General features: G+C 39.9%; 1 protein-coding gene across 4 annotated transcripts in view; it reads left to right on the plus strand.

Annotated features, from left to right (window-relative positions):
* The first annotated feature begins 4,519 nt into the window (after window positions 1–4,519).
* The window catches only part of magi2b (membrane associated guanylate kinase, WW and PDZ domain containing 2b), a 101,195-nt gene continuing 90,084 nt past the window's right edge, over window positions 4,520–15,630 (plus strand). For all 4 annotated transcript variants that reach the window (XM_084733456.1, XM_084733452.1, XM_084733454.1 and 1 more), the window contains exon 1: window positions 4,520–5,125. In XM_084733456.1, the coding sequence (XP_084589582.1) occupies window positions 4,828–5,125 (298 nt within the window). In that variant the 5' untranslated portion in view covers window positions 4,520–4,827. The remainder of the gene's footprint in view (window positions 5,126–15,630) is intronic.

The raw sequence follows: 15,630 nt of genomic DNA on the forward strand, positions 1-15,630 counted from the left end.
AATTGTGTTTTTTCACCATCATATGCCACAATGACACCCAGACCAAAGGACGTTATTATAATGCTTTTAGTAGCTCATGTAAAGACACCCCCTCCCCACACTGAGGCCGTGTCCACGTGTGAGTGGCCACACACAGACACCGAGAGCTGCTGCTGTATTGTATGCTGTCAAGAGAAGCGATGAGTTGCTTGAAGTGACTCCAAATTTAGACACTGCAGCTCAAAGCTTCGACAGCTGATGGCTCATCTTTTTGTTCTTCTCTCATACTTCTAAAGGTCCAAAATAGTGAAGTGCTCTGATCCAGATATAGATTAGATAAAAAAATGTAGTGTCCTGTACACACAGAAATACTACTCATGTTACAAAAAAAGCTACAAAGTGGCGAATTTTTATCATTTTTGAGGGCAGCATCAGCTGATTTCGCAATCTAGTACAGCAGTGATTTTAAACAGGCCAATGTTAGAGTGAAAACCTGACTCCCTCAGAAAGGTTGACGCAGACTAAATGACAAAGGCTGAGGTTCTACCCAGAACCATTTTCTTTTCATAAAAGGGTTCCTCAAGGGTTCTTTGTAAGACAAAGGGTTTCATTAAGAAACCTTTTCATCCAAAGAACCCTTTTTGGGAGAAAGAGTTCTTCAAGGATCACTGAAATCCTCTAAGAACTCTTTCACCAAGGGTTCTTTGTACCATAATATAAAAGGAAAGCGTTCTCGGTAAAACCCCGGGGGTGGGTTCTGCATAAAACTCTGTAGAACTCTCTTTATGGGTTCTAGATAAAAACCCTTGAAATAGAACCCCCTGAGTGGGTTCTGCATGAAAACTTTGAAATACAAAAGCATGCCCAATAGAACCTCCTTGATGTGTTCTAGATAAAACCCTTGAGAGATAAAAGGGTTCTTTGTAAGAACCCCCTAGGTAGGTAAGTAGAACCCCTGTAGAAGCTATCATAGGGAGTTCTGGGTAAAACCTTTAACAAATGATTTTAAATATAGCCCTTTTTGTTGGGTTTAAGTAGAACTCTTTAAAAGATTCTACCTGGAAACAAAAAAGGTTGTTCTGTGGGAACCAGGTGAAGAACTGTTTATCGGTTCTCGCTTTATTTCTAAGCGTGAATAACCCTGAACTACATTTCATTCCAGGCTTGAGGCCTCTTGAAGCTGCAGTTCTGACATCCACCAGCAGGGGCACAAATAAAGCAAAGTAAGGAATTCATTTCTCCTCAGAGTGTTTAATCTCTTAATCCAGCTAGTTTTCTGGATTATACCGGCACTATTTCCCCACTGCTGTTGGTTAGTCTGTAATAATCATCTATCTGCCTCATCATCTGCTCTGAATTAGTGTCAGAAGCATCTGCTGTGACCAGAGCGTAGCCTACTGTATGACCTACATGCCAAGACACTGAAGTAAGTAAAGTGACAGTCAGAGTGAATCTGCTGCTCTTCATGGATTATTTACTGGGTGCAAAAGCACAGAGGGGTTGTGTACAGTAATGTTGTTTTGTTGGGAGGATACTCACATTACAAAAGCACATGCAATGCCCTCAAAACACACACACTCTCACATGGAGGCCCTCCTGAGAGTGGCAGTAAGAGGGACTGTAGTTCTCAATAGATTTGGAGCTCTTGACATACGTATTAAATATTGAATGAAACTTTACTTCACTCAATTCGGAAAGCCATGCAGCCATGAAAAAATAATGGCAACAAAAGGATTTGTCATTTTCTGTTGGACTTGGATTTATGTCATCAGAGCAATTATGTAATTAAAATGGTTGAATTTAGAGCAAATGCAGATTGTTGCTTTTTCTCAGCATCACAGCATTTAAAAAGTGAGTCACTGCATTAATTCTTTACTTACTAACTGCTCATACAGTAAAACTGTAGAATTTTGAAGTGAGATGATGAATTGAGCAGACCACTGATCCGTGACCACAGAGAAGGTAAGGTGAGTTAACCATTAGAGTTTCAGGAGCTTGTCGTGCATGTAAGCACGAATATTTCACCTGTAAAACAGGACTGATCATGCAGGTGGTGCTGCATTTGCCACTGTATATAACATAGTAAAAAGACACAGGAAAGTAGAGGTATAAACAGGGCTGGATTGACCCACCAGGGGGGCCCCTACTGCTCCCTCCCATTTACTCCACTCTTTATGTACATTCATGATTTACATCCAGTGTCGATGTTCAGCGCCAACACAAGATGTATTGTGCCCTATATGCAGCGAGGAGGTTGGTGTGGTGTCTGGATTTCATATAGGAGTCTGGAAACCTTTTTACTAACCATAACAATAATCTATCCCTAAGTGTGTTAGTTTAACAACTTGTTAATAATATATCACCAATATAACCATAGGTTATTTTTAAAGATATTTTTATCAACAGCCATTTTCCACCTACAGCCCTGGTATGGTAGAAATTTCTCCCTCATTTGCAACTGGAAAAAGTAAAATTCAGTCTATGAATGCATGAGCAGGGCCGGCCCAAACCTTTATAGGGCCCTAAGCCGAATTTCATTTGGGGGCCCCCACGGACTCCATGCTGTCAATACTGTTGACAATTGTTAATGCTTTCATAATCCAACACACACATTATAAATTTTATCAGTTGTAGCTGTGTTGTTTACATCATACTGATTTTACCCTTTTATCATAAAAATATAATGGTAAACTCATAAGCCTGGTCTGGTGTTAATTTGCACTTTAATATTCAAACTAGTAGGTCTTCACTGTGTGTATGAACATGGAAGCAGCTCTGACAGAGGCAACGGGAATTTATTAAACCAGTAGTATTAACTAGCCTACCTGTTAAAATATGTTTTTGTATGATTACCACTGTCACTAATATATCACAAAAAAAATTAAATACATAAATTAAAAAAATAAATAAATTATGCTCTCTTCAAGGCCTTCTGGTGGCCATAGGAGCCGTAAGCAGGGGATCAGTTCACTTTGCCTCAGGCTGGCTCTGGGTATTTGGTCCTGATTTATGCTAATAAAGTATTACAACATTAAGCAGATGGGAGCACACAAGAACAAGTTTCCATATTAATTCACTCGCTTAGGGGATGCATGGCAGTAAAGCCGTGTTAACTTGCCTGATAACAGACTGAACTGTAAACTCGTTACACTCTCTTTCCATATTCAAAGAATCAGTCAACAAGGTCTGGACCCAGGCAACACATTAACCATAGTTTATATGCCAGAATCACAATTGTTCCTAAACTTTAACCAGACCGTAGTTGCCACATACAGATATTGTAGAAACTAAGAATTTTTAAAGCATGGTGTCATTGGACATAACTCTTGAGTTTTTCAAAATTTGCATATATTAAGCACACAAACATATTTCGTAACATGCACCATATGTAAGCACATTAAAGACTGAAATGATAAATACTTTAAAGCTATAATATGTAACATTTCCACACTAAAATGTCTAAAAATGCTATATCCATGTAACATATTTTGTTGAGTTGGGTACTTATATTATCCCAAATGTTTCCAACAATGTTAAAAAAGTTGAAGAATAAACCAAAGAAAAGATGTCAATTATTCAAGGTAGTGGTGTGTTTCCTACTAGCCACTAGTTGCTATAACTTCCAGGAAATCACAGGACACATCAGATATATCAGAGACTGAGGAACCATAATCATTAGCACGATTTCTGCCTGAATCTTGTTAGATAGATTTTTATCTGCTATGGTGGTTGTTTAACAATGAAGACCACAACTCCCATGATCCCACACTACCTCTTGACGCCTTCAAACTACATCTTTTGTTATTGTTTTAATGTGAAAGACCTCTAGTGGCAGAACTTACAAATTGTGTGTTTAAAAGGAAAATGTTGCCATAAGATCTAAACGTGAGATTTTGCAGAATTATCACATAATGATAATCTTGTTTGGTGATGGGGCTACTTGGAATAATAAAGGCTTTTAAATCAGGGGGCCCCTCAACAAGATGGGTCTTCAAGAACTTGTAGGAATGTAGGTGTTGCCATATTATTTCAGTTTATAAGGAGCCTAAGTGGTCCATGCAGTAACAAACAAACTTGCAATTAATTTGTAATTACCACAAACTGCCACATGGTGAACCTGGAGCCTGTGGGGCCCCCAAGTGTCTGCTGCCCTGGGGCAGCTATCCATTTAGTCCACCTTTGGGTAACCCACATAAAAACTGCACTGCATATTGCATAATAATAAAAACCATACTCTGATAAAGTGTTTGCTCCCTATAAAATGCTCTTCTATGTTTTGATATGATGCTGAATGCTAGGACTTTGAGGAGAAAAAGAAAAAAAAGTCAGCCTTGAAGCTTTTTTTATTCCCAAAAATCCACCAAACATGTTTGCTGGTGGATCATATAGACTGAGGTTTGTATGTAATGTAGTGTAAAGTGCTGTTCCTCCTCCATGTCATCGGCTGTGTGTGATCACAGTGAGCCTGAGGAAGCGCCCCTGGCAGTGTAGTGGGAGTGAAGCGCCTTCCTCCTCTGTTATTTCCCCTCCTCTCCATCCTTTTACGCCGAACCAGAACCATTCTTCTCTCCCCTCCTTCAGGCTTCACATCCGGGTCATCCGCCAGTATCTGTCTCTTGCGTCTGTGTGTCTGACAGAGTAATAATTATTTCATCCGCTGCCGCCGTGCTGTACTGCAGCCCTCTGCCCGACTGCGCGGCTCGCCGAGCGGACACTGCGCCTGGCGTGCACCGCTGATGATGATGGAGCCCCGGGCGCTGTTGTGAAGCCGCAGCCGCACAAAGGCAGGGATGAGACGGTAGGAGGCTTTTCTATGGGCCAGCCCGCGGAGATTAACTCGCCCTAACGATGTCTAAGAGCCTCAAGAAGAAAAACCACTGGACCAACAAAGTCCACGAAGCGGTGATAACCCGGGGAAAGGAAGGGGAGCTGGGGTTCGAGGTGAAGGGGGGCGCGGAGAACGGCCAGTTCCCCTACTTCGGCGAGGTGAAGCAGGGGAAGGGACTGATCCAGAGCGGCAAACTGGCCCAGGATGAGCTCCTGCTGGAGGTCAACAACATGCCAGTGGCCGGGCTCACCACCCGGGACGTGCTGGCCGTTATTAAACACTGCAAAGACCCGGTCCGCCTCAAATGTGTCAAGCAAGGTGAGATATGATGAGCATGAGAGGGAGCAGGAGCGCACGGATTTTAACAGGCGGGGAGGAGTGTGTGTGTGTGTGTGTGTGTATGTGTGTGTTTGTGTGTGTGCAGCTGGTTTGATTAAGATGTCATTTGTGCAGTCATCTGTCAGTCTGCACTACAAGGAGAAGCTGTACGTGTGTTTAGGTGGACAAAGGCCTGTTTGTTGGTGAAATGTAATTACGAGGCGTAATGATGGGTTCAGTCCACCAGGATCAGTACCTGTAATCATTATATCGCAGCCGGGAGCAGCCGCCGTTTGTTTATCACTGTGTCGCTGGTTCGATGCCACAGCCTGGAGGGGGTGTGTCCATTTAGGCGTCATGCCACAGCCTGCGGTTTTCTGCCTTGTTTTGGTCGAGCACGGCCGGGGCTCGTTTCACCAAAAAGGCCTGCACCGCCGTGGATGAAATGTTTTTCTCTTTGCTGCTGCTGTACAGTGTGGTGAGAGGCAGACAGACAGACTTCACACAAAAAACACAGCGAGCTGCTGAGTGCCAGTCCAGACTGTTGGGCTGCGTTCACACTGCAGGCAGAAGTGGCCCAAATCTGATCTGTCTATATATATATGCTTATATGTGACTCAGATCTGTTTTTCTCATGACAGTGTGAACAATCTGATCTTTTCCATTCTTATTTGTGCCACTTTATACACTGGATGTGTTTCTAAATGATGCAGGTCTGATTTTTTGCAATGTGGCCTCAGTGTGAACAGTCATACTGGATTTCATGCTACTTTTTTGTCACTTGCTTGTCTGAATTGAGTGTCTTACCTTGAGATTCTTGTGGAGAGTAGGGCTGCCCCTGACCGTCCTGTCCTCGTCGACATAGTTACTATCACTTAAGGCCAATAGCTGACTAGGAGTGACACATATCTGATGTTAAGTTAATTATTTAAATATCTATTTTCAGACATGAAGCGTACAGTCTGTTAAATGCCAGCAGTAAATGCAGTAATGACTGAATGTGACGGAACAACCAGCAAAGAGATTGAACATTTTGTTAATTTATTTCAAAACAATATAACCTTACATAAAAAAAACATAACAAGAACATAAAATACATAACTCCTAGTTACACAAGAGTAATGCTGGCAGACAGACGAGTATACGAGAAATTAACTGGCTACAAACCACCTCATACCTCCTGTCCCTGCCTGAACCCACCCTGTCTTTATTGCCCTCTGAGTCAGAGTCCTGGACAGAGTCACTATAAATCTCCTCAGTACTGTATTCCTGGCTGTCAAACTGGCCTCCGTAGGTCTCTGAGGCTGTGTCCCAGTCTAATAGGACTGCTAACTGAGCTAATTGAGCTAACTGACTGATGGCAAGTTCAGCACAGTTAGCAGCAGTGCACCGGCAACTTCAGCGTTACAAGAGAAAAAGTCAGTGTTGCAACAATCGCCCGGGCCTAATGGCAAGGACTTTAACATGTTTTTATTGTTCTGCGACTAACAAATAAATAAAAATGTTGTCGCCTAAGATTCTTCTCGCTGACTAGCAGTCAGCTAGTTATGGGGCATTCATGTCACAATCCAACCGCTTCTGGCTCTGACTCCACATCCACGCATGCCACCGTAGAGAAGTAGCAGCCATCGCTCCACAAAAAGTCCTAATTAAAAAATTGTCTCTCCTCGTCCTCGTTCTTGTTGTCATCTGCTTGTGAATTTGGTGGTTGTGTATTGGCAAGAATCTGGCGATACGATACACATCAAGATAAAGGGGTTACAATTCAATATACTGTTATACTTTAGCAAGGTGATATATTGCTATTTTTAAATCAAATTTTAGGAAAGCTGTCATGGTATAAACAACCCACTGTGCAATCAGAGTATAGATGAAGATTGATAACAACACTGTTATCAAGACAGTGTTTTTGAGAATCAATACTGTATCACAAAACATAATACTCAAGTGTATCAGTATTTTCAATATTTTGGTCTCCATGTTTACTTCTGTACAACAGCTGTGTGTGACGTCTTTGTTATTGTTATTTTGCACATATGTGTCACTACAGGACTGTGACCAGTTCACACTGGAATCTGATAGTGGGAACGTTTTAAAAATAAAGTGAACAGCCAAACAAACAAGCAAAAAAAAAAAAAAAAAAGACGGATCTGAGCAATAAAAATCAGAATTGCAGTGTGAACGTATCTTAGTGTTATTACAGTGTAATTACACACTGATTAAACCTGTGTAGCCTAATTACTGTTGGTTCTGCTTTCATAATGATCAGCTCTGTAGTCAACATGGTGTGCTTTAACTCCCGCCTTCCAAATTTCACACACACACACACGCACACATGCACACAGGCAGTATTTTGTTTATTAAAATGTTCCCGACGAGTTGAGAAGTACAGAATAATTGTGCAGGTCTCCTGCAGTCATGGTCTGAGGAGCCTTTGAGTGTTTTGTTATTGTCAGCCGCTGCAGTGTTTTGTGTAATTATTGTGGCCTGTGAAGCTGCAGGCTTGTTTGAATGTTTCAGTGGATTTATGGCAACAGTGTTGACTGAGTGACCTGCTTCTGTCAGCCAGTGTAAAACCAGCACACAGTGTGTCTATATGGGACTAGAACATTGGATTGAAGGAACAGCGGAGGAGATAGTTATCATCATCATCACACCCTCTGAGGCTCACTTTAAGACCCAATAAAGTGGCTAAAAGGGGCTGCGTTCTCAGCCATGAAATGAGCATTACACTGGCTAGTTTCTGGGACATGAGTAAAGCAAAAAAATCAAATCAGTTTTTATTTTTGGACATTGCCGAGTTTGCTTGCAGAGGATTTGTCTTCACACTCCTCGGCTGACTGCTCGCTCTCAATCTCAGTGTTTCCACTGGTTGCGTCAATGTGATTGATTATTGAGTTATAGCTGCTGACAGAGTAAGAGGATGGTCTTGTGATGTGTGAGGGGTTAAATGCTAATGTGCATATATCTCAGACAGGTCTATTCCCCCCCTGCCTCCCTCTCTTATCCATTTAAACATGAGTCTATGTGTTTATTGAACTGCACCTCACACTGTTCTCCAGCTTTATTGTGGTCTTTGCTAAGAACGTCCTTGAGCACTCTGCTGTTTGTGCACAGCTTGTTGTCCCCCTCTCTCTGTACAGTTTTTGTTCTCTTCCTCTCCATCTCCCTCTGTCTCTTGCTGTCATATTACTATTTGACTTCCATCCAGTGGAGAGTGGAGTGTATTTATGACAGCGTGCTTGCAGACAGTTGCTGACACACTCGCGGCCCGCTGAGGAATCATCTAGAAGCAGTCCAGTAAGTCGCTCTGCTCAGAGGCCACACACACATACACACAGCCAAATCAGAGATGGATGTCCTGTCCACGTACGCAATCATGTCTGACTGCCCATGCGAACATGCACACACACTTGCACATTTTAACGCAGTGTTTTCAGTCAGGTAGAAACCCCATCCCCGCTGCACCTGAGGGAGTACAGCCGTGACAGTGAGCTCACAGCCCGACTCTGACCTCCTCTCACACACTGCTTCACCTCATCGCCGGTTTCAAGGAACAAACACCATTATGTTTCATGGGACAAACCATTATTTATACAATATTCATATTTCATGATAATTATATGGAAGGTGTTTCCTTTAATGATAAAAGCTAGACATTTTATGACAAAATATGAGACTCCGACCTTAACCGTAACATCAGTGGTATTAGTATCATTTTACCACAATAGTAGAAACAATTCTACCATATTTATTATGGCGAATTCTGGCAATCACAATTGCATTTTTTTAGCATAAAAATAACTAGAGGTGTATTAATGCAATGTTTGAATTTGGATATCTGCTGATACCTATAGTATACCAAAACTAGTGCTCTTTTTTCTTGATAATTATCATGATGATAATTATTACTATTAGTAGTGGTAGTAAGATTACATGAGGCTGAAACTTAACTTCAGTCTGGAAAACTTGTGTAGTTTGTGTAATGTAACTTGTTTAATGGCTCCTTTCAATAACTGTGAGGTGCTGTAGGATTCTGGTTTGTAACATTCACATGTGCTGCTGATAGGCTGGGAGATGCCCCTCATTTGCATAATTTCCCATGAGGCCTTGCTGAGAGTCCTAAATGTTTGTCATATGTTTGTAACATGTTTGTTCAGAGCATGGTGGTTTATTGTGGCTTGTGTTGGTAATTTTATTGTTGCCCTGTGACTAAGGTGGTATTTCTTCAGTCCAGCTGTTTGGTGTTGACACAATTTGGAACATGTTTCTCTTATATTACATCCAGAGTAGACATAAAAAGTGCTTTTCAGATCTCAGTCTATGTTACTGAGTGTAGTATTTACAATGAAAAAACAAGTTGCATTGTGGAATTTAGATTGTAATGCAGATCTGTGACTTGAGTCTGATACCCAATGAATGCTTTACGTCAATATCAGGTCCTGATATCAATATTGGATTGGATTGTCCCATCTTTTTTTAAAAAAAAGCATTTGTTTTACAGTGCACATATCCAAATACATAGAGGAGGACATTATTCGCTAACTGTGGAACTATTATACACCTTCCACTGGAACAAACCTGTTTTATTTGTGGCATACCGCTGCATTCTCAACCAGTTTATAGACTGAGCCGTGAACACAGGCGTTACCGTTTTCACAAATCCTGTGGTGGCAAGTTTTCTTGCACGTCACAACGTGCAGGTGTGACTTACATGTATCAAGTCACCTTCTACTGCAATATTGTTCATACACATCATGAGCTATATAACGTCTCATTAAAGGAGAAATATGAAATATATTTACTGCGTTAAATCAGAAAAAATATGTCATTAAAGATTAAAGAAACAAGTTGAAATACTGGCTTCTCCAACAACAATGCCACAGCCAGCGTATTCTCCTTTAAAATTTACAAGCTGGTGCAGAATATCTTTGCTTGTTTTATATTTATTCACTTTAGATGGAGTTAAAATAAATGCAGAATGTTAAAATGATTAAGTGTCTGTTTATCTTTTAGAAGGAGTAGATGTTTATTACAGTTGAATTGAGCGATATGTTAGTTATTAGCAGTAAGATAGGCAGTCACTGAATGTCAATTCTAGAGTGTGTATTTTTGGAGCAGGCTTAGCTTTATATTGACAGACAATCGACAGAGTTATATACAGCTGATGAACTTACAGTGAAGGACTTGTCATTGCTTGTCATGTCAAAGTATAATGTTCTGTGTGGGTTCAGAGTCCCTGCAGGAAACCTGCCTGATCTTCGAGTGTGGGGAGGAGGGAGGAAAACAACTCGCTTCAGCTATAGATTGTATTTAATAGGGCTTCAACCTATTAAATATCCAATTTATGGCTCCATCTCAACATTTAGATTGTAGCACTCATGTTTGAACACTAGGATCTTACATATTTCACCTTTAAATGAATTGATCAATCAGTCGATCATGCCATACTATTTTGTTTTGCAGAGAAATGACTTAAATGTGAGAGCAGAATTGCCAGGAGAGAAACGTGCTTTGAGTGTGCATCTCAGGAGGGCTGTTATTTATTCTCCTGCTGTGAGTCTCTGTGTGTTTCTAACTGCTTCAAGGGTCTCGGTCTCTGTCATGTAAATTGATGTGTTGTAAATAAATCTCCACTAATGGCAGTATAACAACATAATGACACCAAACTTCACCAGAAAATCCAAACAAAACAAAAAGATTTCTACTCGTACATGGGCTAAGTAACACCCTGCAGCCCTTAAAATCTCCATTTTACAGATTTTCTGCAACTGTTAAAGGCCTTGTTTCACTGAAGATATTTGTCATTTTGCTGACTGTAGCATAGGTGTAAATAATGAAATGAATGATGGCTGAATTCCATTTAGGTGCTCTGGTGTTCTCTCTTTGCACAAAGCATTGCGATGTTATTTTACAATCTGTGTGTCTATTTATTTCCTGTCAGCACTGTATTAACATTATTTTTGCTTTCAAACTTAGTGATTTTTCATCCTTAAGTTAGTAACTTTTTACAGCTTGGTGTATATTGTTAAGTGTATTTAGCATTTGTTTTGTATGTAGTGCTTTGTACATTTTAATAATCAACTCAGTGTCTTATAATGGCAGAAAAGTCAGCTAGCTAGCATTGTCATCTTCATTCAAAGGTGACAGAAACAAAATAAAACTCACCAAAAACATATGTGCTCATGATTTCACTGTTATAACAATCGCCAACTCTTGTTTGGTCAAAATAAATCCATAATTAACCACACTGGATGAAGAATTAATTGCCAGGAGAAGAGCAAGAGGGAGGTTGGACATCAGGGAAGCAGCAGGGAGAAGTGCCTGTAGGTAGCCAGGACATTTTCACATCTAATGTGGTGAATTAAGGGTTAACCAGAAATGATGACTGTTAAAACACTGGAAAGACGAGTCAAGACATTTTGGTGAGTTTTATTGTTTTTGTCGTGTTTGAATGAAGATGCTAACATTGCTAATGGTTCTCTAAGCCAGACACTGAGGTAATAATCAAAATGCACTATATGCAAAACAAACGGTAAATACTATTAATAATGTGGGTTGAGCTAAGAATGAAAATCAATTTAAGGATGAAAAATCCCCAAGCTTGTCGGTGAAGGTAACGTTAATACAGCATTGACAGTAAGTGAACAGACATGCAGCTTGTACACCGAATACACAACTGTTAGACTACACTTTGCATGTAGAGAATTGTGCACACTGCCTCACTGTCACACTGTCATTACTTAGTTGAATACAAAAGAGCCCTCGTGAAAGTTATTAGCAACATCTGTGCTTTTCTCTACAATGACAAGTCAGAATTTCTGCTGTGAAGAAGGGCCCACTGCTGCAGTCAGTGTAATCAATAATTTCTCTTACATGTACTCTCTATTAAAAGGATTGTTTTTGAACTTGAATGATAAGAATACGTCCAAATGCATTTGTGATTTAAAAAGAAACATGTAGTTATAGATTTTCTTTTAAATGCTGGTTTGCAAATGAGTTATTGGCCGCGTCCATCTGTATGCAATTATCTGATAAACATCTCTCACATGCCCATGCTCATCTCCTCCCCATCAGCACCGAGCAAGAGTGAAGTGCAACCGGCTGCTCGGCTCAGTGAGGCAGATTTATAAAAGTGCCATGAAGATCATAACCGCCGAGAGGTGTTAGAACAGTATGGAGAGGAGGGAAGTGTGAATGACTGTGTGTGTATGTGTGTGTTTGTGCATGTGTGTGTCTGTGTGTGTGTGTGTGTGTGCGTGTAAGTGAGAAAGAGAGGTGGAGTTTAAGAGAAGAGTATGGTGAAGGTGTGAGAATACGCACTTTGGGAAATGGAGAAAATTCCATCTTGTGATTTTTTTTCCTGATTATCTCTGGCAGACTCTTGATCAAAATCAAATAAAATTGATTTTCTAACATGTTTTTTCATGACGTGTCTTTAACGTGCCAAGTTGTCACAATGACTAAAGCACAAGAGACAAAATAGCTTCGGCTTTGTCTTTTCTTTCTCCCTAATTTAGCTAAAGATGTCAGAATCATTTCATAATTCCATAATTTTCGGTTTTGTCAGCTCCATTTCAGTGCTGTTTATCAGTTAACTTCTCCTGTTTAGTCTCAGTTTTTGAGAAAAAAGGGAAAAAAATGGAGGAAAAAGATATTAATTAAAATGAAATATGTATCAACTTCTAAATAACCCGGCCAGCTCTCTTTTTAGTTGACTTTAATTGGCATTAATCTTTTGTCATAAATAGCTATGGCACAAATACGGTGATATAAATAATATTGTCAGCTATTTTTGGTCTTGTATTTTTTATATTTGGATTATATTAGGGACATCATCCCTGGCTGAACCCACAACAAATAATGCTCTGATTTACATAAGAATAAACAAAATATCAAAATGCTGTTTTCCTTACCTGAAGGTACTTAGCTGCATGTGGATAAGAAATGCAGACTTAAAGCCAGAAATATGTCACTGCTTGCTGATATTGCCTGTTTTTGAAATGAAATTTTCTTCCTTTCAAATTGCGTTTTTGCCTCTCAGAGAGGAGTGTGGAGGAGGAAGACCCCAGGACGTTTCATCCACTCTGGTTTATGAGAACAATATATGGTGAAAAACAATGCGAATTTAAAATGTTAACATGGCCTTTAACATCTAAGTGGAGCACAGCTAGCCTCTGTCACACTGTGCAGCAGCTCTCGGCCACAGTTTATGTAGGCCAGGCCAGACCAGGGAGCCCTCTCTTTACTAATGAAACTCTGTAAACAGGCATCATGACTATGACCACGGTATCTGAAATATAAAATTCTCTTTTAAACAAAAAAGTAAAGTTACAGTTTACAGTTGATGATTTCTTTTATGAAACTGGATCTGCATTACTGAGGAAGGAGTTACTTCTCCTGGGGTCCACGCAAGTAAACATTGCATCATAAAGTAAAGAAATTAAAAGTAAAAAAAAAGAAAAAGAAAAGAAAAACCATCAAAATCCAAACCAATAAAACTGCTAATGACAAAAGTAACAACAATGCCAAGTCCCCACCTATATTATGTCCAAAAATAGTCAGTTTTACTTCTTAAATGAGTACTTTCTGATGGCAAACCATTTCCTCTGTACATAACAGTACATTGCTTTGTGTTAGTTTTCCAAGTCTTCCAAGTCTTTATTTGACACACCTGACCACACTACTGCACAGTAATCCAGATGAGTGAGAACTAATGTTTGAACAATGTGAGAAATGCATTCTTATGGTAAAAATCTTCTCTTAATAACGGCCAAACTTCCCCCCTTAACAGTTTATATTATCCGCTTTGACCACTTCAATCTGCTGTCTAATATTACTTCAAGGAATTTGATTTCCATATACACTCCTGTATATAAAGACTGTTGTTACAAAATGTTTGAGTCTGAAATTTGATCCAAATACAAAACTTTTTTTGTTTATAATAGTTGAAGAACTAACTAACTAGTTTATGGTTGAACAGGTCTTTGATTTCAGACAAAACTAAGCTAAAAAAAAAGGCTAGTTAACTTATCGTATTGATAATATTGAAATTATTTTTGACAGATACTGTAATTGTGATATGATTCACTGATCACTGTGGTAATTTTTGGTATGTTGTAGCACATTTTACCTTCATCAAAAAATTGCAGCTCCTGCAATTTGGATATTTCAGTTGACCATATTGCGAGTTTGATAATATTTTGATAAATATTCAGCTCTTCTTCTTAATGTTTCCAAAGCAATGCTGCATGTCATTGATTCAAACGTAAACTTAACATAAACTCTAAATCCTTACAATCTAAAAAACATACTTAAACAAGCATCACAGTGGTCAGAATTCTGCTTTAATTTTCATATTTTCAAACAGCAAGCTTCACTTCTACATAGAAAGGGATTTGTGGAGGAGGAATTGATGAGTTTGGCAAATGTAACGCCATCTAGCACAAGTTTTGGCGGGAGTTGCTGGAGCGTCCCCAAACCAAAGAGCAGAACAGAGCCGCTATCTGTACTCTAAACTCTGATATAATAGCTTAGCTCCCATTTCTCTAACCTGTAGCATCCTAAAATAATGCAGTTAGGTAACACCTGACGCCTTGTCTTTGGAAGCACTGTAGGTAGTAATAGTGATAGTCTGGCATGATAATGCTTGCAGCTTATGTTAGAGCAGATAAACACACAGCTGAATCTATTCCTTACATTTTTCTCTTCTGCGTTTGATTATGGAAATGATAAAAAAGGACACAATGCATGCACAAAGCTGCAATATGTGGAAAAATCAAAGCTTGACAAGCTTTTCATGTTTAAGCTATCACTGGATAATCACTCATGTAGAGTCATTTAAAACATCCTGCATCACATAAAATGAAGCCATGTTGCAGCATTAAGTAATAGGTGTAAAACTGGCATTTTAATGTGTCTAGAAACCAGACCTTTGAGGATTGTAAGAAGTTGTCAAGTTTTCTTTCTGTCTTGACTGTCCGAGTCGTGCCAGTCCTCTTAATGCGGGTACAGTATGGAGGGACAGATGGAGCAGAGGGAGAGCAGGCGACCTTCTTCTCCTCTCATGTCGCTTTGTTGATGAGAAGCTTGAAGAATCAGTGCATAACATCCTGTCTGCTCTGTTGGTATTAATAACTCACCAAGAGATGAGTTCTGTCAGAGGCGGAGGATGATTTTATTGAGGCTAGAAGCTGCTGGAGCTCGGCTCAGAGGATCAAACTCCAGCTCAGCCAGCCAGTGACCAAATATCTAACTGGTCCAGTTAAGTGAATTAGGTCAATGTAATTCTCCTCAGCGTGGACACACTGCATGGGACAATCTGGAACTGTGCTGCGTGTGGATGTGTTCGTGAAACGCAGATAGCGGTGCTGTTTTTTTTTTTTTGCTGTCTTTAAGTCCTAATAGGATCTGAGTTTTTTGCCAACCATGATGATGTGAAGGGTGGTGTGTGATTGGCTGTGATCACGAGGTGATTGAACTGGAGATTTTGCCTTAAGGGTTTA

Source organism: Lutjanus erythropterus, chromosome 13 (assembly GCF_056507025.1).
Source record: "Lutjanus erythropterus isolate fLutEry1 chromosome 13, fLutEry1.hap2, whole genome shotgun sequence".
NCBI classification, from domain to species: domain Eukaryota; kingdom Metazoa; phylum Chordata; class Actinopteri; order Lutjaniformes; family Lutjanidae; genus Lutjanus; species Lutjanus erythropterus.